Below are 27,601 nucleotides of genomic sequence, written 5' to 3'. Positions count from 1 at the left end.
AAACCATGCAGGGAGGGGCGGTATTAATTAGCAGTTTTTCATAACCTTCAACACAGACCTGCTTTGTGCAGGAATTGATAATTCATATTCATCATTTTTAAATGTATTGTTATTTTACATACACTCATAAGGCACTATCTTACACCCTGTGCAAAGTGCATTGCAATGCTTATAGTTATCTTACACCCCGTCAACAGTCTGTTTTCACGTCTTGCACCTGAAGGCAAACAGGATTTGTCTAATCTGTTAAGATTAAGACTGTTTCTCTCCACTCTTCCTCCAGACTCTGCTCCCTTGATTTCCAAATGAAATGTTAAATTTACTGATGATCAGTGATGGTTTGGAGAGACATGTCATCTGCTGGTGTTGATCCACTGTGTTTTATTATCAAGTCTAAAGTCAGTGTAGTTTTGTTTTCCCACAAAATCTTACAGCACTTCATGCTTCCCTCTGCTGACAACTTTTATGGAGATGTGGATTTCATTTTCCAGCAGGACTTGCCACACTGCCCACACTGCAATTACCAAAAGTACCAATTGGTATATAATATTCAAATTTTCTGAGACACTGATTTTTAGGGTTTCACTGGCTGTAAAACATAATCATCAACAATAAAAGAAATAAATGCTTAAAATAGATCACTCTGTGTGTAATACATCTATATAATATATGAGCTTCACATTTTAAACTATATTAATGAAATAAATTAACTTTTCAATTTTATTCTTTTTTTTTTTAGATGCACCAATATAATTACGTTAAAATGTTTTACTTTGGACCATGGCATCAGTACATGCTGATCAGTACAGGAGACTGAAGAGAGAAATCTGAGAACTTTGGTGCTGGAGTTCAGGCAGTTCAGACGCGGTGATTAAAAACAACATTTAATGCACATGTTGAAATGGACCAGAATTCTCAACAATTTCTAGCATTTTGTTATAGAAATACAGCAACACATCGTTATTGAAAAAAATAAATAGGAACATTTGGTAACAAAAAAAGCAATATTAACACAAAATGAAATGCAGCACTAATGTCCATCCACTTTTCTAACACAGAAAAGTAAAAGTTCAGATATACAGGCAGTTTTTTTCAACCTCTTAAAGCAACAGAATGGTCTAATCACTGAGCAGTAGTGGCTCAGAGGATAGAGGTTGATGACAGGGTTGTGGGTTCGATACCTGGGATTAAAGCTGCCACTGTTTGGATCTTAAACAAAGCCTCTTGACCCTCACAGCTCCGGGCATGTGTTCTCCTTGTTACTGTGTATGTGTGTGTGTGTGTGTTTATGTGTGTGTTTACTGCATGGATGGGTTATAGGCAGAGGCTGTGCCTATCTGTGCCCAGCATGTGAAGTACACTCTATATATATAATTGTCTTGTCATCTCAGTCTGTATCTGTATTTATCTGATGGGCAGAGCAAATTCAGTATAAATGAGCATAGAAAACGTCCAATTTTAAGACTCAATCAATCCAATTAAATTTACAATAAGGTTTTAAATTGTCTTTTTTTTGCTCCTGTGCAAGTATATGCTACACTTTGAGACACCAATAAAGAACATGCTTCTCTGCATGTCTGTATAAGATGAAAAATACAGAACTGGCACTGAGAGTGAAAGAAGCATGTGGACTGAGGCAGTATTAGCAAGGTTATATTAGCAGATTAAACGTGAATATGTCTCGGGTTAGGCATCATTTAGCAGTTATTGTCCTGCCCACTTCACCAGAGTTACATAGTGCAGTTGGCAGCATAATGCAGAGCCTAGATAAAATAAAAAGGCTACATAATGTTGCTTTAAGAGTACACTGGGAGAACATGCATTGTAAATATTCGTAAACTTTTGTTTGTAAACCATTTCAGCTTCAACAGTTGTGAGACGGTGTGGTGTTGCACAAAAAGTGTCCTGCAAATGAATAACAATAGTAGTGCTCTGGTTAAACCGCTCATAATCTGTGTTAATAAATAAGTAGTGAATGTTATTTTTTACCGAGGTGTTGTATCCTTGGAGTGAAGCTGATATATGTATATGTAAACACACTTATTCTGGAAAATGCGGACTCTACATTTGTGTTTTTCATAGGAGGTCTGCACGTTTTGAATGATAGTGCAGTAGTGCAAGAAACCTACAACCCCAAATCAGAGTTGGGACAAAATATGGAAAATGTAGTTAAAAAAAAATCTTCCAAGATTTACTTTGACTTTTATTTCATTTTCGTTTTGTCTTGTCAAACTATTTTTATTTGCTAAAATAAATCTATTCATTAATTTCAGGCCTGCAACACATTAAAAAGAATGTTGGACAATTTAAGGCTACTTTTTTCCCTTCCGCCTTCACACTTCTAAACCACCTTAAGAGTTTCCCTGCATTACAACACAGTTCTCTTTTTAGCGTGTAGTAGATGATAAAGTGTTTAAAGAGTTTTACTCATTTCTGCTTAGGGTGTGCTGAAATGGATTCCCATTTAATTGTTCCACCTTAAAAGCGCCGAAAATAGTATCTACAGCCTGAAGCGTGTGTGCCGCCACAAAAGCAGCATTTAAGGCAGAATGGTAAATTAGCAGCATTTATGGCAGAATGGTAAATTAGCAGCATTTATGGCAGAATGGTAAATTAGCAGCATTAAAGGTGGTTTAGCAAAATCCTGAGAGTTATTTACGTAAGGAATAGTGTGTTTAAAGTGCCTTTTTAAGAAAGCTAAGTAGACAGCAAGCTACTTACACATAACGGTGTGCAGCGTGCATACCTTAACTAATGCAAACCACCTGACCACTTGGAATGGTATGATCCACTTTAGGGGTGCTTTAAATCGTATCACAATATTCATCCAGGCATTTCTGTACAGGGGGGGGGGGTGCCCCCTGTAATTCGCACCCTGCTCTAGCCCTTCATCAGTGGACACAAATCACAGGATGCAGTCGGTGGACTATTCTCAGTCCAGCAGTGACAATAAAGCATACCTGTCAAGTTTTAGATTTAAAAATAAGGGATATTTTCCTCTGTCCGCTTAAAGCCGTCCCACCAGCCCAACGAAGGTTCAGTATCCCTTACATTTTAAAACAGGTTTACAAAAAATCTAAAATAACCACAAGTGAACCACTTACACACTACAATTAGATTATCAGAATCTGAACATGTTGTGGACATTCCTACATATGTCATTCTTTTAATACAGCCAAATTAAAAACCCTTTTCTATATCTTTTTTTTAATTTAAGATTTCATGTCTTTTTTGTAATAAATGCACTCTTTTATATGATATATTTTTTATTTATTTAATGGATTTAAAATTGAACAAAGGGTGCACAAATTCAGCAAAATGACTGTTGGTGACCTAAAAATGGTATTATGAGCTTTTACTAAAAGGACATGGACCAGATATATTCCATCAGTAAAAATTAGTCCTAAGGGGCCTACACAATAACTTTTTTTTAATTAATACTTCTTCCTTTTGATCACTCCACCCCTGATCAGTTCAGTTAATGTCGGTCCTCTCCACATTTCTAGTTAAACTGAGTCACAAGCTGTAATTTTTTTTATTTTAAAAGGTTTAATCTGTGTGTTTTATTTCGGAGTATTTTTAAGCAGCTATCAGAAAAATCTCATCACAGTTTCCATGATTAGACTACCGTTACCTTTCTTTTAGAAAAATCGCTGCATGTATGTTTTAACATCAGCAGCTCCAACTAGCTGCCTGAACTCACAGCGAGGAGGGCGGGGCTTCCCCACACTGACCCTCCTTGCAAGCTGATTGGCTGTTTCTCCTGAAAGGCGGGACTTTCTCCTTGAACCGGCTCCACGATTGGTTAAGAGACACAGAGCGGTCAGTGCCCTGTATCCTCAATAATATATATATTTTTTATTTTACTAAAATACGGGAAATTTACGGGAAAATACTAATACGGGAGGACGGCGGGAAAGAGGAGTAAAATACGGTAGTTTCCCGGCCAAAACGGGAGACTTGACAGGTATGCAATAAAGTGTTTAAAAACTCCAGCAGCACTGCTGTATCTGATCCACTCCCTGTACCAGCACAACACACACTAACACCTCATACACCACCACCATGCTAATGCTGAGAATGATCCATGACCCAAATAAAAGCTGCTCTGTGGCGCATTCTCTCTGTCTCTCTCTCTCTCTCTCTCCTGTAGGCTCCTGATCAATTGAAGAACAGGGTGAACAGAGGATAATACTAAAGTATGCAAAAAAACAGATACAGGACTACAGATTGTATTTATTATAGAACTACAAAATGTTTCTATATGATCAGTGAAGCTGAAAACCTGGATAACGGATGTAGAAACAATTAAATCAATTAAAGTCAAAGTAAATGTAAGAAGCACTGTGATTTGTTTTTTGTTTGTTTGGGGTTTGATTTTTTTCAATTTCCTTACTGTCCCAACGTGTAAAGATTTGGGGTCGTACAATATGTAATATGTAATGCTTAGTAAAGAGTCGTTGTAACAGACTTTTTTTTTTGCATTCTTAGTAACGCATCCTCAAGGCTATAGATGTGAAGATTTGGCATAGACGCTTGGGTGTGTCCTTAAACAGCCTTACCAGCATTTGCTATGCTATGCAATTAGTGGATTCCAGTCAAGTCCATGCAGCTACAGACGCTGGATGGTGTTCATCAGACACTTTAGCAAGTCTGGATCATCCTCTTGAGGCCCAAAAGAACAGTTCATGATGGCCCACCATTTTCCTGTGTCTCTGTCTGACTGTCCTGCAGTCTATATGCCACCTGATACCCATTTGCAGCAAACAGGCCAGTCTTTTTCTTGTGCAGCTTTACAAGCAGGAATATCACGATAAAGAGCAGCAGGACACATACCACCGTCAGAACAATCACAATGATTGGTCCTCCACATCCAGCATCGCCTGAAAGAAACGAAAAAGCAAAGTTATGATGGTACCATTGTATGGGCATATCTGTATGAAACATTTCATTTCAGGGAGAAAAGAACTCTGTACAATAGTGGTTAATGGAATCAGGGGTTGCCAAGCCCTCTAAAACACATATAAACCATTTTATATGGAGAGCACCATGTCTCTCAAAAGTAAAGCTACTCTTCACATGTTTTAATTTTGCTGTATGTTCCAGTGACAGCCCAAAAAAAGCCCTGTGCTAATATTTTTGTAAGGACTCAGACTTTGGGGCAGGATGTGAGTGCAAGTTGGTTTTAACTGAAGCCACAGAAAATCTAACAAAGAGCCAAATGCTAAGACTATAAAACAAACAACAATACTATAAATCAAACAACCAAGGACCAGATTGAAAAGCAAGCACTAACACAAACAGAAGGCAAACCAACAAAATAAAAATAAACCATTACAATCCAGTAGTGATGTCAATCTCTAAACTCATACAACTGTCAAATCATTAGCATCATTAAATATGTTTAATCATTAGCATCTGTGAAATTGATGTAATCTCAAAAAAGATCTGGGTCTGCTGTTTGGAATCAAACAGGTGAAGTGCCTTATTGCCCACCAGATGTCACTGTAGTAGATGATGATTCAAATGCCACAATCAGTGTCACAAGATTGAATCTTTTTTAGGAACAATTGGTTGATTTCATTCAATCTTCCAAAAGCCTTACTTTTGCCATCACTACAATCCAGTAACACAGAGAAAACAAACGAAGCAAGACTGTGGGTCAACAACAACAACCACAACCACAACAACAACAACAACAAAGCATGGCCAAGAACTAAGAAAAACATGGGGTATATATATACACATATAGACAGACAAGAAACACCTGGGGAAGATAACAAGAAAGCTAGGTTACACCAATAACAGGGCTGGGCTTGGGCGAAGACAAGAGAGAAACACAACAGAGCCACTCTGTTTGGTTTGGTTTCACACAGGCATGAACCTAAACGCACCAAAATGCCCACCAGTAAACCATGTAGGCACATTGTCTCCTCTGATTGGTCAGAGCTATCTGGTGCATGAGTGAGAAAGTAAATATAGCGAGAAGATTCTGTGTTACAGTGTGTATATCTGTGCAGTGTGTATAAATTTATAACTTTTTATCCCATTTTCTCCCCAGTTTACAAGGCCAATACTCAACCATATTAGGACTCGCCCTCTCACTAGTGATGCCCCAAAACACCAGGGGGGTGAGTACGAGAACATGCCTCCTCCGATACATGTGTAGCCAGCCACCACCTCTTTTCTAACTGCTGCTGATGCAGCATTGCCGAGTAGCATCACAGCACGCTCAGAGGAAAGCGCATCGACTTGGTTCTGATACATCAGCTCACAGACGCCTTGTGCTGATAGACATCAAACTTTGGAGTGATGAGGGGAAAGAACACCACCAATCCACCCAAAGAGAGCAAGGCCAATTGTGCTCTCTCAGGGCTCTGGCAGCCGCAGAGTCCGTTTTAACCGAAACAAATAGTGCTGGTGTGAAAAATGCAGTAAAAGCTGTGCCTGTGTATGATTTTCTGTTTGCAGGAGAATAAAGTCACAATCTGAACATCCAGCCTCCTGACTCCTTCAAACCCACTACTAAACCTACATGTCTTCTACATGTCTTCTGAGTTTATATGTAATGTAAAATATGGTAAAATAGTGTCAAATATAAAAAAAAAATAACTTTCAGTGAGAGAGCTTTCAGTGGTGTTCTATTCACCACCTCTGTGAAGAAATTCCGACCCTGTACGTTTTTACAGGAAAGAACGTTTGGTTCCACACCCTTCTGAATGGAATGTTTACATTTTACCCCCTTCATTAACTGAGGTTTCTACGAATGGGTAGGGTTTCATTCTTAGAACAACATTACAGTTTAAGACAAGTGTGTTTTCAGTGCACTGTCAATAAAGATTTAAAACATTATTAACACAAACAGATCACCAAACCAGTTTATTTAATTAAGAGTGAAGAATGTATTTATTCTGCAGAATTCCCAGGCCTAGTGTACAGCCTAGCTCACACTATAACTATGGAGGCAGAAAAGTACAGATCTTTTTTATTTGAAGTCATTCAATGTGATTCAATTTCTTTTCCGTTCTATAATTCTATAGAAATTAAGCCAAAAATGCCCGCTATGTTGCCAAATTTGCAACCAGAGTCTGCAGAGCCAGACACTTATTTGTCAGGGTCACCCCTTCTTCCAAACCAAAACATGTATCAGACTGCCTTCTTTGATTTTACAGCACAGTCTAACAATACAAATAAAATTTGCTGGTTCGAATCCTCTTCATGCAGCTTGCCATCGGCTGCCGAAGCCCTGAGAGAGCACAATTGGCCTTGCTCTCTCTGGGTGGGTAGATGGTGCTCTTTCCCCTCATCAACATTTCAAAGCGTGATGTCGATCAGCACAAGGCATCTGGGAGCTGATGTATTGGAACCGAGTCGCTGCGTTTTCTTCCAAGTGCGATGTGATGCTACTCGCCAAAGCTGCATCAGCAGCAGTTCGAAAAGAGGGGGAGTCTGACTTCACATGTATCGGAGGAGGCATGTGCTAGTCTACACCCTCCTGGTGTGTTGGGGCATCACTAGTAATAGGGGGAGTTCTAATGAGTGGGTTGGGTAATTAGCGTTGTACATTAGGGAGAAAATGCGATAAAAAATAGAAATTGTGCAAATGCACTTACAGTAGTTGCTTCTCTCTGTACGTGGCCCAAAAAAAAATGGGATTTGTGTTCATTTCAAAGGTCTTTATCCACGTGTAAACCTGGAGTACATAATAAATCCCATCCCACCACTTACAGCGCTTCTCCGGATACTTGTAAACATGCAGAGTTCATTGCACAACATGCAAAGATATAAACCTAATATAAATATATATATAACATTTATATATATATATATATATATATATATATATATATATATATATAAAAAAACTTCCACCACATCATTAATTTGGTTTTCACAGGAAACAGACGCTAGCTAATCAAAACTAATCAAAAAACAGCTCAGTCATCACACATAGTCCTCCAGGGTAAACACAGTTTGCTGTAATTTCATGCCTCATTTCACTGCAAGCTTTAAAATGTATTCAAGCAGAGCTGATCAAGTATGAACAGACCTGTGGCTTTACCACTTCCACCTAAACTCAACAATAGACTCTTAATAGCTGATGAGTTGTATGAGGGGTGTGTGACCAGTGGAAACACTAAAGATGGCAGGGCACTGCAAATATCCACGATTTGACTTGTGACTTGTGGCATTTTCACACTAGCCTTTTTTCAGTCCTTGGAGTGCTCGCTCTGTGAGTTCGGTAGTTTGGTCAAATGTAAAAGCTGATTTTGAGTCTGAGCCGTCCAGAGTAACGATTTCTGGTCTTCCTGAAATTGATGGAGTGGTTTATCTAGATAGGGATTTTTTTTAACGATGAGAAGTAAAACAAGCTGAAATGAATTAGGAGTAACAATTGGCCTTGTATATTATTCTACATTTCTGACACACTGATTTTTGGGTTTTCACTGACTGTAAGCCATAATCATCAACAATAAAAGAAATAATCACTTAAAATAGATCACTCTGTGTGTACTACATCTATATAGTATATGAGTTTCACATTTTGAATCTGAATTACTAAAATAAAGTGACTTTTCAATGATATTCTAATTTTAATAAAAGTAATAAAAGTCCTCTGCGTTTTCCTCACCGTCCCTCTCTCAAAATAAAAAAAGGCAGCATTGAAAACTGAATTGTGCAGTTGATCCACGGTTCAGAAAAAGCTGTTCTTTGTGGATAACAAGCTCCTCCCCAACACAAGCCCAGAGTTGTTTCTGGGTGTGGACTGGCCTTTAAATCACCTGCAGAAGAAGTCAAGCATTTGACCACAAAACATCCATCCTTACATCCATCCATTCATGTATTCCAAACAGTAATGCAAACCCACCTAATAAACTGTCAACACAACATATACCAATGCAGCAGCGTAGCTTCTTTTGATTGTCTTTTCTTCAATTTCTTTATATTTTGGAAAGAGTGCAGTCTAAACATGTATCAGCCTGTGCAGTTATAACAACAAGGACTTGCAGCACATGTTTAACTACAAATACAGCAAGATACTGCTTGCTATTATGCTTAATAGACAATAACTCCAGTCACAACGTCTGATCACAAGTGGTGACACATTCACAACGTTTAAACAGCTGTAGAGAATGCTGTTCAGCAGTCTAAAGCAATGCTACTATATTCGGAAGTTTGCCTGTTCGAATCCCGGTCATGCTGCTTGCCATCAGCTCCTGGAGCCCTGAGAGAGCACAATTGACCTTGCTCTCTCTGGGTGGGTATATGGCGCTCTTTCTCCTCATCACTCCCAGGGTGATGTTGATCAGCACAAGGCATCTGTGAGCTGATATATCAGAACCGAGTCGCTGTGCTGCTACTCAGAGGCAGAGTCTGACTTCACGTGTGTCAGAGGAGGCATGTTCTAGTCTTCACCCTCCTTATGTTATGGCATCACTAATGATGGGGGATATACAGCAGAGTAGCAGCTGAATGGGTGAAACAATTGGCCTAGCTAAATTTCGGGAAAAAATGGGAGAAAATTAGAAAAAAAAAGAATGCTGTCCACTTGTGATCAGAACATTACTAAATTATTGTGAAGTGTACACTCACTGATAATAATCCTGGGTAAATATTTACTTCTATTTACTAGGGGTGTGATGAGACGAGGTACTCTCACAAGATAAGACACGATGTTGGGTTCACGAGATGAGAATGAGGCGAGATTTTAATTATATATATCTGTATATTATTACAATTTTAAAGTTGAAATATATGTGATTTATCATATTTTATTCGTCTGAAACTCACAAAATGCAAAACTGCAGGCTAATTCGTTAATATTTTTCAAGTAATCATCTTGTAATAGATGTCTGTCATTATGAATTATGTATGATATATCATATGCAGTAAAATACAGAACAGTATACAAGTACTGCAGCCGGTTTTACCATTAACCCAAGAACTTCTCTCCTGTATGATCTCACATGAGTCTCTTCAGACCTTAGAACTATTGACAGAACTCCCCCCCCCCCCAGTGAGGGGTTTGTATTCACCTTTAAGGTTCTATACACGGTCTACCTGGCAACCTATGACTGAATCTTTATGGTATGCTTCTGCGTTGTGTCAACACACTTCTTTTTATAAAATGTGAGGGGGGAATGTGTGTGTGGGAACAAGAGGCTCAGCAGACAGTGAATTAATGGAACATGCAACGACTTGTTAAAGTCAGCAAACCCACAGAGGCAGGTGTGTGTGTGTGTGTGTGTGTGTGTGTGCGCACGCACAGCCGGTCACTTAAGCAGACCAGCTCTGCTTAATCATATGTTTTGATTTCCTGTGCATATGTCTCGGGAGACACGTTTAACACCTGACGAGAAATATTTTGCCGTTTTGATCTTGCGAGATCTCTTGGCACACGTGCACTATTTACTCTTTTTCATGCTTCATCTCACATTTTACCATATCCCGAAAGTGTTGTACAGGATTCAGATCTGGTTGCCAGTTTAAGCCAGTTTCAGGCTGGAGAAATATATGCTAGTCTGATGAATCTGGATTTCTGCAGAGGCTCACAGATGATGGGGTTTAGCATTTGGTGCTAATTATTAGCGGTTCACCATGCTAATCACAGCTGTACACCCAGACTAACTGTCTTTTACTGTCTTCTCTGCTATAACAGTAACAAATATATATTTGTCTTGTTTTTTACATTATATTCCAACATGAATCAGCTGATCTCTCGTTTCCTCTCGCTCTGCCACACCCTCCATAGATAAAGTGGCAATCAGCATCTGAATACAGTCCTAACAATGACTGACAGATATCTATAGCCAATCAAAAACGTTTTTAACTATTAAGAAATATATTTAATATAAACATGTGTATGGTGATTTTTAAAATATTTAAACAAAAACACAGATTTAAGATTTAAACACAAATAATATCTGAAATAAAACAATAATCGCCTACAATATTTCCCAGAGCTACATGTTTACTAGGGGAGCTAAAGAACATTTAGGGGGCTGTAACAGGTAAATGGTAAATTTCAATCAATCAATCAATCAATCAATCAATCAATCAATCAATCAATCAATCAATCAATCAATCAATCAATCAATCAATCAATCATCGCTTAAATGCCAAAGGCGATTTGATTATTTTTGCTGACCACATGCATCCCTTTATGACCACAACATCTTATAACTACTCTTCTATATCTACTTCCAGCATGATAATGCAAACAATATCACAAAGCAGACGTAGGGCCCTATTTTAGCATTCTATAGGCAAGCTGTCAAAGGCACACTGTGCAGTTGGATTTAGGGCGTGTCAGTGTGTCTTTGCTATCGTAAAGATGGGAAAAGTACGCTTTGTGCTGCTCAAAACCCACAAAAGGCATATGCTAATTCTCTTAATTAATCATGGGTGTGTTTAGGGCATACAGTGGTATGAAAAACACTTTTGGCGCGCGTTTCCACAGAGAGTGGAATTGGAGGAGCTACTGAACGGGATGTCATGTGACCGGGAAAGCTAAAACAAATTCACTGATCCTCCTGTTTTTTCAACTGCAGTCTGGATGCAGTAATTTTATCACTGAGTAGAAGTGTGAAATGTTTTTCACAGATATTCTCCTGAGAAACTGATCCCATCCAGATAGGGCTATTGTCGATTTTTTTAGCTCCACTGAGAATACATTATTATCTTCCTTTTACACTGTTCTTGAATGGTTATGACCCGACAAAATGCAACCCACAGCCCACAGAATGTAGCCCACATGACACAGCCCAAAGAATGATGTCCACAAGAATGATGTTGACTGGATGCGGTTGGCTGGATATTGCTGGTTTGTAGCCAATTCCCTGTTTAAATATGACACTGATGTGAACGCAAATGTGTAATGTGTAATTAAGAAAACAAAATGAATAAACAAAGAAACACTGAGTACATGGGAACTGGGAAAACAAACAGAACACATAACCTGACACTAAAACGTAAAAGAGGAAATGCTGGGGTATAAATACACTGGATGGAACAGGAAACAGAAAACACCTGGGGACTGGTAATGAGGGGGCGGAGCTACAAATGAACACAAGTGGGAGCAATGAAGACATGGGTGGAGACAAGGAGAACAAGGAGGGTAGGAAAAACAGTGACAGACAGAAGAGACAAAGGACACAACAAGAATGTGACACTGGGCACATCCAATAACAGCAACTGTTACATAATTATTATCAAATGCTGTTTAATTCCTGTTCCTGATATAGCAATAGAGAAAATGGAAAAAGAGCCATAACTCTACTGCTCTTACAGTACTCCACAGTATTAGTAACCTTTTGGCCCCTCAGTGGAAGAAAAAAAATGAATATCATTAAAAAGTTAATTTATTTTAATATATTTAATTAAAAAAGTGACACTCAACTTTTTTTGATTAATTTTAAGTGTTTTTCTTTTAAAGTTGATGATTATGACCTAAAGCTAGTGAAAACCCAAAAGTCAGTATCCCAAAAAAAGTACCAATTGGTACTTTTGGCAGTGTGGACAGTGTGCCAAGTCCTGCTGGAAAATGAAATCCACATCTCTATAAAAGTTGTTTTCAGCAGAGGGAAGCATGAAGTGCTGTAGGATTTTGTGGGAAAACAAAACTGCACTGACTTTAGACTTGATAATAAAACACAGTGGATCAACACCAGCAGATGACATGTCTCTCCAAACCATCACTGATCATCAGTAAATTTTACATTTCATTTGTAAATCAGGGGAGCAGAGTCTGGAGGAAGAGTGGAGAGACGCACAGTCCAAACTGCTTGAGGTCTAGTGTGAAATTTCCACCAATCAGTGATGGTTTGGAGAGACATGTCATCTGCTGGTGTTGATCCACTGTGTTTTATTATCAAGTCCAAAGTCAGGAAGTATCAATTGGTCTTACAGTATATAATATTGTAGTTTTCTAAAATACTGATTTTGGGTTTTTATAAGATGTAAGTCATAATTATTAATATTAATAGATATAAAAGCTTTAAACAGATCACTCTGTGTGGATTAAACTTTTACTTAGCTTAGCTTAACTTGAAAATAACTGAAAACATTCACATGCAGTCACAGCCTGTCTCATAAAACAATCATTCAAAACATGTATAAGAGCTTTCACTTTGCACAACATCCAAAAATGGTTCACAGCATGACCCTACTATCATTCTTAACCCCCTAATCTACATTCCTCAGAGGTCACTATAGATCTTCATCATTTTTAGAGACAAATAAATGACTGTGCATGAGTTTTGGTTTGCTGTGATGTTAATTTAATGGTGTTTGGGGAGGATGCATAACATTGCAGGGGTTTGCTTCATGCTGAATCGGATGTCCTTAAATACGAACACATGACAATAAGAATTGAGGTTTGAACTGTAGGAGTTGTAAAGCATGCGGGCATGACCCTGTGCTTTCAACCACAGAACCACAGTTGCATAAGAACATTTATATATAACTGTTTGGATTATACAAATTTTATAGTTGTCACAACAACTTATCCCTTGTGTGTCTTGTTTCTTAACTTTTTTTGTCTTTCCTCTTCCTGTCCTGAGTTTCTGTCTTTTCCCAGCCTGTTTATTTTCTTCCCTCATGTGCTCTTTAAGCACCTGGCCCTGTTGTGTTGTTTTTTTGTCTCCTGTCATTAGTGTTCTCACCTGTTTTGTTTGTATATATATATATATATATATATATATATATATATATATATATATATATATATATATAATATTTTGTATGCTTTGTGTGCTTCGATCAGATCCATTAGTGTTTTGGCTCCCACTTTATAATAAGTGTCCCTCAGTACTATGTAGTTACATGGTAACAATCCATGTAACTACAGTGTAACTACTAATGAAGTACACATTGTCACAGATTAACTACAGAGGTACAGGTTATGTAATGACACATGTGCATTAAGATTAATTTTGACTTGTGTAAGTACACATGTGCACCAGGGTGAGTAGTCAAAATTGACCTTAATACACATGTGTAATTACATAACCTGTAGCTTTGTAGTTAATCTGTAACAATGTGTACTTCATTAGTACTTATACTGTAGTTACATGGATCGTTATTGTGTAACTACATGGTACTTAGGGACACTTATTATAAAGTGGGACCGTGTTTTGTTTTGTTTGTGTGTTTCTTGTTTTCTTAGTTTCATTAAATATGCTTAGTTTTCATGGTCTTGTTATCCTTTAGTCTTGTCCTTGTAGTAGAGGTTTCTTAGCCATGTTTATTTGGTTTTATGTTACCCATCCCTCGTTTGTTTCTGTTTACCGTATTTTTAGCACTTTAAAGTGCAATTAAAATCCATTAATTTTCCCAAAAATCGTCAATGCACCTTGTAATCTGGTGCTCTTTAAGTGCTAGCTGGTGCTCGCTAAGTGCTAGCTTTTCAACACGCAGAGTTGAATATCATTGGCCTGTAGCCTGCTGATATCCCTGGCTAGCACTGCATGAGCAGCATTAGCTTTAGCTGCTAACCACACTAAGTGCTAGCTCTTTTGCCACTCAGAGGTAAATATATCGGACTGTGTGTTTACTGTTTTAACACAAGCTACAGTCAGACAAACTGCTAGCTAATATCGCCCTGGCTTACCAGACACTCAGGGTTCCTCAGTGTAGCGCTGTCGGCAGCATTAGCCTCTAGCCGCAGGTAGGGCTAGCGGTTTGCTGCTAATGCTAATGCTGCTGCACCCAGCCTTAGTGGAAATCTGGAAATCTAAGCTGACTGTAAATAAATGGAAGCGCTTTACTCACCCAAATAAACAGATTTCAGGAGAGAAATCTAATTAGATTAACATCCAGCTCTTGGGTGAGTTTGAAAATGTTTTTGTTTAAGAATCACAGTCTTGTTTACTTAACTTAGCTTAGCTTTACACTTCTCACCACCCAGCGGAGAGACCTGCTGAATTAGAAGAAAAACATGGTGTCAACCCTGTTCCTTACTAGTGTTGCATAATGCGCCTTATAATCCAGTGTGCTTTATGTATAAAAAAAAACAGACCAGAAAATAAGAGTTCATTGATAATGCGCCATATAATCCGATAGTGCGCCTTATGAATAAAAATAGATCAGAAAATTATTGGTGTATTATTGTTAGTGTGCCTTATAGTGTGAAAAATATGGTAGTTCTTTGGTTCATTTTTGCTTTTTAATAAATTGTATACCTGCACCTACGTCCTTCTTCTCATCCCCAACACAACCAGATAATTGTTGGCATTCTAACATTTAAAACTCTGGTCAAATCATGCCCTGACAGGCTAGACTACTTATGATTTCCTTCTGCAGCTCTGTAATCAGTCTGAAGAACTGAGTCTGAAGAACAGAAAGTGCACGGTTTGGTGTTTGGGTATAAAGGTAAAGGAATGGGTTTCTAGTTTCTCACTTTACCGACAAAGTCATCTGTCAGTGACAGCGTTCATGCTGTTTGATGCTAAATGCATGCACATAATGGGGAAATAGCTAGAAGTCAGGACAGGTACTACACTGGATGAACCTGTGGCACTGCTTTAAGCTGTAGAGAGGTTCCTTCACTTACTCTACTGTAAGTGGTAGTATTGAGGAAACCTGGGCATGTCTCATCCAACAAAAATGTTGCTCTTCCATAAACGGTCTGGGTTTGAATGACGGTTACATGGGGAATGCTGTTTCTAATGGTTAGGAAATGTTTATAGTTTTAAGTTTCATGCAGGACTGGGATGATTCATTACTTCAAAGGAACACATTTTAGAAATACATGGAAAAATATGGTTAATGGTTTAGTGCCTCTTTAAAATCTGCTGCATGAGCTAAAATTATTATTATTAGGATTCAAATGCGTGCGGCATAGGCCACACAAATTGATTATTGTCCCTCAGTATCCTTCTTGTGTCAAGTGTCACACAAATCACAAGGTGAAGCAAAACTAAGCTTCAGGACAGCAGTGGAAACAGCAGTCAGGTGCACAGTGGCTCTCCAAAACTTTAAAAGCTTCACAGCGCCACTATAAACATGAATAAACCAAACTTTGTGTCAGAAAAAAATCAAACATACTTCTTAAACTTCCCTAAATACACCAATACAATCTAAAAGTTCCTTAATGTTCTATTCCACTGTTAAAATTACAGCATGAGACAAAACATGACTGGCTTACCTCACTGCATTCAATACTATTATTATCATAATTAAAAGATACAAACCAGGGTGTCTCTCCAACAACCATCAACAACCATCACATACAGAGAGAACTGGTCTAACATGAAGGTGAGCTTCAGTGGAAGGACTTATTTTTAAATGTATATATGCAATATTAGCTTTAGCCACTAACCACGCTAAGTGCTAGCTTTTTCTCCATTCGGAGTTGAGTATTATCGGCCTATAGCCTGCTGATAACCCTGGCAAGCACTGCTGGAGCAGCATGAGCATTATCCGCTAACCACGCTAAGCGATAGCTCTTTCACTGTTCCAAAGTAAACATACTGTAGTTTCTTGTAATAAAGATTGACAACTTTTATCAAGTTGAAAGACATCCTTTTTTTAAACCACCTTAAAAGGTGAGGTAAATACTTCAACATATCTCATATGATATGTTAAAAAATATATAAAGTCAGCCAATGTCTCTATTCCAGCTGCCGCTGATGCCGTTCTCTGAGAAGTGCACCAGATCCACAGTTTTAATACATCAGCCAATAGAAGGCTTTGCTGACCAGCATTTAGAGGAACATATTGTGGCCAATTGTGCTCTTACAAACTCTGGCTTTTTTTTACTTTTGACATAATGATGCAATGTTAAAGTTCTTAAAACATATAATGATGAATGGACCAATAGAAACAATAATAAAATAAATAAAATAAAATATTTTTTACATAGAGTTCTTCTGAAAATTAAAAAGAACTTCCTTTTTCTTTTTTAAAGTTGCCATGTTGAAGCTGTTTTACTAATACTGTCAGTGTTAACACATTAATGCATGGGATTAATCTTGAAACTTTGGAGGAAATTAATATGTTTAGTTCAGCTTTTTATTAAAACCTTTTGTAAGACTGTGTCACTACTGCTCAGTTCAGAATGTAGATCCCTCTCTTTTCTCTAACTTTTTCTTTCTCCTTTCTTTCACTTCCTCACTCACACTGTCACTCAGTTAGTCACTCAATTACTCACTAAATCACTCATAGTTGTGAAATCACTCATAGAGTGGCCAACTCTCAGAATGACAGTGTCATGTGTTTTTGTCAGACACAGGTGGAAACCCTTTAGTGATGTTATGTAAACTTGGCTGTTCCTGTTCAGACTGTATTCAGACGCAGGACACTTTCCATCTGAAGGAAGCACTCTTATCCAACCTCAGAATAATTTACTGGCAACATCTGGCTTCTCCTCAGGCATGTCCGGGACTGAATGTCTGTTTACTGTGATAGGCTTTCTGAACTGATAGGACAAATAAAGACAAAGATTGATTGTGGAGACAGAGACAGTGTTCAGTGTTGCAATACTGGAAAGTTCTATCAAAGTCTAGTCCCTGATATCAGAGTGAATTAATGATTGTGCTTGAGGACGAAGTCTGATTACATCTGATCTGTTGTAAAGTGACATGCACCCTCATGGTCCAGTAACATGCAACAGATCAGATCTGAGTAAATAATCAGACTTTTACAATAAAGACTTTAATATCTGACAGTGTCCTGCATCTTTCTTGTATCCTGAATCTGAGAGTGTCCTGCATCTGATATACTGATGTACTGGATCTGAGAGTAGCTTGGATCTGAGATTGTCCTGGATCTGAGAGTATTGTGAAATTGAGAGTGTCCTGGATCTAAGAATATCCTGTATCTGAGAGTGTCCTGCATCTGAGAGTGTCCTGTATCTGAGAGTGTCCTGGATATGAGAGTGTCCTGGATATGAGAGTATTGTGAATTTGAGAGTGTCCTGGATCTAAGAATATCCTGTATCTGAGAGTGTCCTGTATCTGAGAGTGTCCTGGATATGAGAGTGTCCTGGATCTGAGAGTATTGTGAATTTGAGAGTGTCCTGGATCTAAGAATATCCTGTATCTGAGAGTGTCCTGTATCTGAGAGTGTCCTGGATATGAGAGTGTCCTGGATCTAAGAGTGTCCTTGATCTAAAAGTGTCCTGGATCTAAGAGTGTCCTGGATCTGAGAGTGTCCTGGATCTAAGATCTGAGAGTGTCCTGGATCTGAGAGTGTCCTGGAACTAAGAGTGTCCTGAATCTGAGAGTGTCCTGAATCTAAGAGTATCGTGAATTTGAGAGTGTCCTGGATCTAAGAGTGTCCTGGATCTAAGAGTGTCCTGGATCTGAGAGTGTCCTGGATCTAAGATCTGAGAGTGTCCTGGATCTGAGAGTGTCCTGGAACTAAGAGTGTCCTGAATCTGAGAGTGTCCTGAATCTAAGAGTATCGTGAATTTGAGAGTGTCCTGGATCTAAGAGTGTCCTGGATCTAAGAGTGTCCTGGATCTGAGAGTGTCCTGGATTTAAGAGTGTCCTGGATCTGAGAGTGTCCTGAATCTGAGAGTATCCTGAATCTAAGAGTATCGTGAATTTGAGAGTGTCCTGGATCTGAGATTATCTTGATACTGAAAGTATCCTAGATTTGACAGAATCCAGAGTCTTAAATTATCTCAAATCTGACAGTAACCTGAATCTAAGAGTCTCCTGGACTTGACAGTATCCTAAATCTTAGATAACAAACCTAATGATTTGTCTGGTAATCTTTATTTAATTTGTTATAAAACATCCATTCCTGCATTTCAGGCCTGTTGGAACAGTTTAGGGCTAGTGTTGTGGGGTAAAAAAAGAAAGTTCATAATGATCTGATGTTATCTTGATTTGGTATGAAAGCATCCTTTAGGAAAGTCTGAGTCTTTGTGGAGCATGAACCCATTCAAGACAAGCAATCTTTTCCAGGGACGTCATTCTTGCCTTGGTCATTGCATTCAAACACATTACAAAGGCATGGCTGCAAAAGCAGATACTAATCGTGAACTGGACTGACCTGAACAGAACGTACAGCTCTGGAAACAATTAAGAGACCACTTCAGTTTCTGAGTCAGTTTCTCTGATGTTGCTATTATAGGTATATGTTTGAATAAAATCAACATTGTTGTTTTATTCTATTAACTATGGACAACATTTCTTCTAAATTCCCCCCAAAAATATTGTCATTTAGAGGATTTACTTGCAGAAAAAATGGCTGAAATAAAAAAAGACCTCAAATAATGCAAACAAAACAAGTTCATATTCATAAGGTTTTAAAGGTTCAGAAATCAATATTTGGTTGATTAACCCTGGTGGTTTTTAATCACAGTTTTTATGCATCTTGGCATGTTCTTCTCCACCAGTCTTACACACTGCTTTTGGATACCTTTATGCCTTTACTCCTGTTGCAAAAATTCAAGCAGTTCAGTTTGGTTTGATGGCTTGTGATCATCCAACTTCCTCTTGATTATATCCCAGAGGTTTTCAATTTGGTAAAAATTAAGAAACTCATCATTTTAAAGTGGTCTCTTACTTTTTCCAGAGCTGTACAGTATGTGGGGAATATGTCTCCATACAGACAGCTTCATTGCTTAGTATCCTCTCTGACCAAACATCTCTTTTTCAGAATGTGTGGCAGTGCTTTTTTTTCCCTTTCATTCACATTAATTATACTGTACCATCTATTTATGTTTTGGAGGTTGAAAATGATGCTATACAAACTGCTGTAAAAAAAGATAATGCTAAAACTGAGACAGTTTTTAAACTGGTTCTAATCACAATAGACATACATTTAGATATAAGGTGATATAAGGTGATTATGAGGAGAATATGTGGTTATAATCTTATAACCATGTAGGCGTGCAAAAGTAAAAATACAAAGGAATATTCACTGTATTCTTAATTAGAGAGAGACTCTGTTGTTATGCTGAAACACGATCTGATAAGTGCATGAAAAATTTAACGCAACTGCATATTTACTTAACATTTCAAAAGGTTCCTTTGAAGAGCCCTTAAAATAAATATAATCTTCCCCTTTGACGTTCAATGAAAAACACATGCAAACAATGGTGCATTATGTCAAGATGTCAGTGGTTCCTTTGTCTGAGGTCTGTCCCTCCAGGCTTATTGTGGAATGACAGTGTTAGAATTACAAACTTCACCCTATGTCTGGCATGCTTTCTTGGATAGGTGGGATGAATAACAGAGAGCTTTACCGTATGTGAGGTTGACAGGTCTCTGCATGTGCTGATTCAGAAGAGGGTTCTTTAGCGTGAAAGTTACGTTGAGTTTCGGACTCTGGGCCACATAGCTGCTTTTTAGGTAATAGAGTCCCATGGTTTCATTCAGCCTCTCCGTGAGCTCTGTGTTGTGGCTCAGGTTCTGGCCCTGGTCATCTGACCAGCTGACCTCAGGTTTAGGAAACCCCTCAGCCTCGTACCACACCGTCACGTTGGAGCAAGTGAAGCTGATGCTCAGTCTGGGCTCTGTGTAGAAAGCTGGGAAGTACAAACAGTTCATACAGTTCGGTCAAAAGTTTACATACTCTTGTCTTGGCTTAAATAATACTATAAAAACTGTTAAGCATGGTGGTGGCAGTATCTTGCCTTAAAGGCTAAGCCCCAGCTAATAGGAAATGAATTGTCAAACACATAAAAACAGCCTACGATGAATAGAAAAAAAAAAACACAATTTAAAGGAATACAGCTTAAAAAAGACTTTTATTTGACAATGTCCCCTGTCTATTGGTGTCACACATGTCATACTTGTCGTAGATGATGGAAAAAAACAAGAATTTGAATCAGATGAACTGAAGATGATTCAAAATGACAAAAAATATGTGTTTTTGGCTTCAGTAATTTGATGTACAGTGGGACACCCATGCACAAATGGCCCAAAGACACCCAAAATATCCAAAAAGTGGACAAAAAAGTTTCTAAACGTTAAAAGGCCAGACTGGAAAGGACTGTTATCTGTAGTGCTCACTTCACTCCTGAAGATTTACACAACTACGGGATGTGGAAAGCCGGGACTGTGCCAAATTCAGCACCCCCGCCAGGAAAAGCACCCCCTCTCGGGTTATTGATTAGTGAAATGAGACTTATTCAAGTTTATTTGGAAAAAAAAAAATAATAATAATTTCAGTAGATTGTCTCAGATTTGATTCAAATGATAATTAAAAAAAAATCTTTTAAAGCAATTATCTGCCGATACAAAAAAAGATATAGTATATTGTCATGCATCCATACAGATTCTAGGTGTTGTTTTTTTATAAACATAAACCTCTACACATGGATATTTACAAAACAAGTACTTCTCTATGTCAGTTACCTCCGTACTCCAGCCGCACCTGTGCTTTATCTGTGCCTTTGGTATTGCTGACCATGCACAGGTACTGTCCCACATCCTTTGGTCCCACTTCCTCTATTCTGAGTGAAGCATTTCCTTTCTCCAGCTCTGTAATGAACAGTGCAGTGCGGTTCCAGTAGTCCTCGCTCTGCCGGTCCAGCTGGTCCTGATTGTAGTAGAAACTGTGGACCACCCGGGCGTCCTCCTTCCGCTGCCATGTGACCACCAGGCTGGACAGGTCAGGGTAAGAGTCTGGGGTGAACTCGCAGCCCAGGATGATCGGCTGACCTCGGACCGCCACCAATCGGCCAGCGGGCGCAATGACCTTAAAGGCTGCAAAGACACAGACTGGTCAGTGAACGCTACTGACATCATCACAGCCAGTTCAAAATGTTCAAAAGGTGAAACTCATATATTATATAGATGTATTACACACAGAGCGATCTATTTTAAGTGTTTATTTCTTTTATTGTCGATGATTTTGGCTTACAGCCAATGAAAACCCTAAAATTAGTATCTCAGAAAATTAGCATATAATATAAAACCAATTGGTACTTTTGGCAATGTGGGCAGTGTGCCAGGTCCTACTGGAAAATGAAATCTGCATCTCTGTAAAAGTTGTCAGTAGCAGAGGGAAGCATGAAGTGCTGTAAGATTTTGTGGGAAAACAAAACTGCACTGACTTTAGACTTGATAATAAAACACAGTGGATCAACACCAGCAGATGACATGTCTCTCCAAACCATCACTGGTCATCAGTAAATTTTACATTTCATTTGTAAATCAAGGGAGCAGAGTCTGGAGGAAGAGTGGAGAGACACACAGTCCAAACTGCTTGAGGTCTAGTGTGAAGTTTCCACCAATCAGTGATGGATTGGAGAGACATGTCATCTGCTGGTGTTGGTCCACTTCGTTATATATAAGTCCAAAGTCTTTTATGGAGATGCAGATTTTATTTTCTAGCAGGATTTGGCACACTGCCCACACTACCCACACCAAAAGTAGCAATTGGTCTTATATAATATTAAAATTTCCTGAGACACTGATTTTGGAGTTTTTTATTGGCTGTGAGTCATAATCATCAACAATGAAATAAATAAACGCTTAAAATAGATCACACTGTGTGCAATACATCTGTATAATATATGAGTATCACATTTTGAACTGAATTACAGAAATAAAGTAACTTTTCAATAATATTGTCATTATATATAACCAAATATTCTGCTTAATATGGTTAAATAATGGCAGTAGGGACAAGTGAAACCATGGGCCCTATTATAGTGATCTATAGGTAAGTACAACACAAATATTGCTATTCTACTCACAGCGATAAATCAGAAAAAAGTTGGAAGAGTAAAGCATTTATCACTTTTTTTAATGTTAGCAATTTTTCATACAACTATAGAGGCTTTGTTTACAGATTCTTATATAGCCATGCCTTTATAATGTGTGCAGCATGTGGTTTTGCATTGTTTTACTGAAAAATGCATGTGTGTCCTTGATAAAGATGCCAGATGATATGATGATATGTTGATCTCAATATACTTTTCTGCATAATTGCCGCTTTTACAGAAATCTACACAGTCACTTTTTACAATGTGGCTTTTGGACTCAGTCTGAATTACCCTTTTGGTCTGGATCTTCCAGCATCAATTACTTTCAAAAAGACCTAAAATCCTTAATCATCTGACCACAATACACTTTTTGTTGTGTGCGATGGTTCATTCCAGATGCTTCCAAACCAAGAGAAGTAAATGAATGTGTGAATGTAACTCTGTTTTGCTAAAATCAGTCTTTGCTTGAAAGGGCAGACAAGCCTAGCAGTCTGTTCAAAACATCATATCCCAAATTAAAGACTTCTATTCTCAGTTATATAACTCAAATCCTCCCTCAAACAGAACCTCAGTCAAAGCCTTTCTAAACCATTCGTCTTTTCCCACAGAATCCAAAGTTCAAGGTAGAGCTAGAAATTCTTTTTCCTGCTGAGGAAACATTATGAGCCATTCAAGCTATTCAGCAGTTTTTAGTATTTTGCATTTCCAGTGTTTGTTACTGATTTAATGACACTAATAGATAGAAGTGCTAATAAACTGTGTATTACTACTGTTTTTACTGCAATTAAATTCAAGATGTCAGAGTGGCCATCTTGGATTTTGAATTCAAGGTTGGTGAGGCTTTCTGACTTCTAAAACTTTTACCACTTAATAAGAAACATCTGAAATCAGTTTAAGTTCAAATCGAATTGAGCATTATTCTCCATGACAGTTGGTACTCATTGCAGGAGGAGATTAAGCATGCTGTAATTTTTCAATATTAGTTTGCCTGCGGATGCATGGTGACATCATCAAAAACTCTTTCCTTGATTCGCCAGACACCACTTTCTAATCCCATTCCATTTCTCTGACAACATGCTGCTTTTGTCAGCTGGTGCACTCCTGGCACAGGGTCTCCATCCCATAAAAGGCCAACAACCACTTTCACAAGTAGTAATCTGCACGGAATTTCAAGATTATATATTACTATATTTGGTGAGGAAAGCAAAGCGTTCAAATTCAGAGTGAAAGAGCTCCATAAGCACTTTTAATCCAGCTCATTTGGCAAGACCTGACAAGATCTTCCTCCAAGATGGGCTCAAAAGATTATTAATTTAGATAAGATCCTTTGCATTAAAAAAAGAGATAAGCAAGATCAACACCACCAGTCCACTGAAGGAAGCACCATAAACATCTTTTTTTACTGTCAAGTATAAAACTCTTAGTAAAGTGTACATTTTATATCTCTTTTTACACAACATAGAATATGTCTATTTCTGTGCACAAAATCACTCTCATATTAAAGAGATCTCACCAGCTCTATTCTTGCCAGTTTCAATTCCTTTCAGAATAAGCTGTTTAAGAGCTCTGTCACTTTTATGCCCCACCAGTCCCAATGTTTCTGCTAACATAAAAAAAAAAAGACAGAAAACAGAGGCAGTATCCAACCGTACAGTAGCGGCACCTCAACAGTGTAGCATCAGCACCGTCAGTGGCAGGAGCAACAGGGGAACAGCCGCGCTGGCAAAAGCGCCACTTCAACAGGGAAGCAGCGGAACAAGGATAGCAGCTTCCCAGCAGCAGTGGCACCAAAACAGCCTAGCATCAGCCCCTTAACAGAGTAGCAGCGGCAACAGCGTCCTTGGAACAGCGACGGCGCTACAGTGAAGCAGCAACACCGGCAACTGCATTGCAGCGCCCTGGCAGCAATGGCACCTTAACAGCATAGCAGACACACAAGCAGCAGCGTAGCATCGGCAAGAGCACCCCTGCAGAAGTGGCACCTTAACAGCATAGCATCAGCACTTTAACAAAGTAGCAGCAGCACTTCAACAGTGCAGCATCGGCAACAGCGTAGCAGTGCCACGGCAGCACCGGTGACACTCAAATCTCAGGTCAAATCCCAAGTCTTGACATTTAAGTCCAGAGTTAAATACGAAGTCTCAACACTCAAATCTCAAGTTAATTCCCAAGTCTTGACATTTAAGTCCAGAGTCAAATCCCAAGTCTTGACTCTCAATACTCAAGTCCTGAGTTAAATCCAAAGTCTGGACACTCAAGTCTCAAGTCAAGTCCCAAGTCTTGGCACTAAAGACCCAAGTCAATCCAAAATCTTTTGGACATAAAAAGATACAATTTTTAATGTAGTGGAACCATCAAACCAACGCAACCATGGCGACAAGCTCCGTTGCTAACTGGAGCTTAGCTCCGATTGCCCAGCTTAATTTTAAGGCAGCTGAAACCACAGAAATTGGAAACGACTCCTATTCTGAACCCACTGTGAGCACACAACATTCAGAAAAGGATAACACTTGTCCCACAAAGCTGTTTGAGAACAGGTGGAGGACCACATTGAAGAACTTAAGGCGTTGGCCTCTACATTTTACACATTCCAATCATCAACATATAGAGCTGGAACAGCAAGTCCACCACACCTTGAAATGTTCAGGACGTTCAAATTCAGTTCTAGAAGTCCTTGGTGTCAGATTTTACAAACACCACCTTCAGGCCTTGTGGAGTCTATGGTTAGGTGGATCTGAGGGATCTTCAATCAGGGAGGGAGTGGCAGTGCTTAACTGAAGGATGCTGCAAGATAATTACAGCTACATCTTTTCTGAACAGTTATTAAAGCCAGAGCTCAGCCCTGTGAATCGTTCTAGCAGATCTTGAAGGACTATAAATATCAGGTGGTCAGGAAATGTGGTTAGGCCTGCACTGTAATCAGAGAAAATTATGTTTAGTGGTAAACAATTGGTATATTTAAGTGCAGATTTTAACCAGATTATCAGTCATTCCTTATTCACTCTATATTTTTAATTAAGTGGGTCTTTATTTAGCCATGCTCTTAAATAAAGTAAACCATATACAGTAGGAAAATACTCCCTTTATTATAGGCTCTACAAATAGAATCCTAACCATTTACAGTTACTGCATATTACACACCCACACACCTACACACACACACACACATACCCACACTGAATGGCTCTTATAACCAGGGAAGAGTTACTGTCACTGATTACCTGGTAACATATATAATAACATAATCTAAAGAAATGCTAAATTAAAACCTAATGTTTTTTTTATTCAATTACTTTGGAATACATATCTATTTAAAGCCATATATTTAAGCAAAGCCAAGACAAAAAAAAAAAAAAAAAACACAACAAGCTGTAGTACTAGTGCATCTCAAAAAATCTGAATATCATTGAAAAGTTACTTTATTTCAGTAATTCAGTTCGAAATGTATTACTTGACCATTAAGTGTTGTAAAGCTATGACCAGAAAAAAGACAAAAAACAACCAAAAATTGACAAAAAAGACAAAAACAAAAACAACCAAAGCTCACTTATTTAAGTATGTTTGCTTAGATACAAATAAAACTTGCAAAGCTCTTTTCAGAGTTCTAATTAAAACGGTAAAAAACACTCTAAGCTCCTTTAAGAAGACTTTAAAAGGTTGTAAACAACCAGAGCTCAGTTCTTTCAGTTCTTGAAAAATTAAGAGACCACTTAAAAATGATTAATTTCTTTAATTTTACCAAATTGAAAACCTCTGGAATATAATCAAGAAGAAGATGGATGATCACAAGCCATCAAACCAAACTGAACCGCTTGTATTTTTGCACCAGGAGTAAAGGAATAAAGTTATCCAAAAGCAGTGTGTAAAACTGGTGGAGGAGTTTTCCACCAAATATTGATTTCTGCTCTGCATCTTTTTTTGTTATGTCTAAATGACGATATTTTTATTTGGAATTTGGCAGAAATGTTGTCCGTAGTTTATAGAATAAAACAAGATTGTTCATTTAACTCAAACATCTACCTATAAATAGCTAAATCAGAGAGACTGATTCAGAAACTGAAGTATTCTCTTAATTTTTTGTAGAGCTGTATGTTTGCTTAGATATAGTCAAAATATGCAAAGCTTTTTAAATCAAAATTCTCTAATTAAAAAGACAAAAAAAACATTTAAAAGTTATAAACAACCTAAGAACAAAAAAAAAGCTAAAGCTTTTTAAAAAGTTTTTTCCTCAAAAAAGTTGTAATATAGTGAGTTAGTGATATTGAGAGCAGGGGGGACCTTTAGGACCTAGACTGTGAAGCTCTGCTATTGCATATATACAGGCAATGCTGCCACACAATTTTCAGATGCATAAGAGATAAAGAGTAAAAAGAAGAGTAAAAGAGTCCATACCTGCACATGATTCTACAGCACACAGCACTGTGATGAGCCACAACATCTTTGGAAGATCATCATTTAATAAGAAAGTCAGGAATAAGCTCCGAAAACGAAATACCTCTCTCTCTCTCTCTCTCTCTCTCTCTCTCTCTCTCTCTCTCTCTCTCTCTCTCTCTCTCACACACACACACACACACACACACACACACACTTTCTTCTCTGATACTGTTGGTCTGGCCCCACCTACTGGTCAAAGTTATTATGTTAGTTAATATATATATATATATATATATATATATATATATATATATATATATATATATATATATATATATATATATATATATATATATATAAACATACATAAATATACAGGATTTAATGCAGTTACTGCAATAAGGGAAAAAACACGATAGTGCCATTCCAGAAAAACGAGTATTTTAATCTTTGATTTAAAAATATCTTAAGTCTGGGCTTTTCTAACGTTTTTATTCAGTTACTTCTGTTTAAGAGCGGCAGGACTAACTACAATAGCACATAAATGTGTTTAAACTG

General features: G+C 38.1%; 1 protein-coding gene across 1 annotated transcript; it reads right to left on the bottom strand.

Moving 5' to 3' along the window:
- Positions 1-868: 868 nt before the first annotated feature.
- Positions 869-27,193, bottom strand: LOC111197356 (CD276 antigen-like). Its single transcript, XM_049481061.1, has 4 exons — positions 27,062-27,193; positions 21,315-21,665; positions 20,201-20,482; positions 869-4,883 (listed from the first exon to the last, which is right to left on the bottom strand). Exons 1-4 carry the CDS (start codon positions 27,105-27,107, stop codon positions 4,687-4,689), a joined length of 876 nt encoding a protein of 291 aa, XP_049337018.1. The 5' UTR covers positions 27,108-27,193; the 3' UTR covers positions 869-4,686.
- Positions 27,194-27,601: the final 408 nt, after the last annotated feature.

The sequence above is a fragment of the Astyanax mexicanus genome, chromosome 7, assembly GCF_023375975.1.
Source record: "Astyanax mexicanus isolate ESR-SI-001 chromosome 7, AstMex3_surface, whole genome shotgun sequence".
Lineage (NCBI taxonomy): Eukaryota > Metazoa > Chordata > Actinopteri > Characiformes > Acestrorhamphidae > Astyanax > Astyanax mexicanus.
The sequence above is the reverse complement of the archived record's forward strand: the minus strand, read 5'-3'. Positions and strand labels throughout refer to the sequence as shown.

Bases quoted from the DNA above. Each gene is read 5' to 3' on its own strand.
- LOC111197356 (XM_049481061.1), bottom strand. From the start codon at position 27,107: ATGTTGTGGCTCATCACAGTGCTGTGTGCTGTAGAATCATGTGCAG. The intron at 20,483-21,314 runs GTAACTGACATA...TGTACTTCCCAG, and splicing joins GGTGCGGCTGGAGTACGGAG to CTTTCTACACAGAGCCCAGA. The intron at 4,884-20,200 runs GTAAAGCTCTCT...CGTTTCTTTCAG, and splicing joins ACCTGTCAACCTCACATACG to GCGATGCTGGATGTGGAGGA.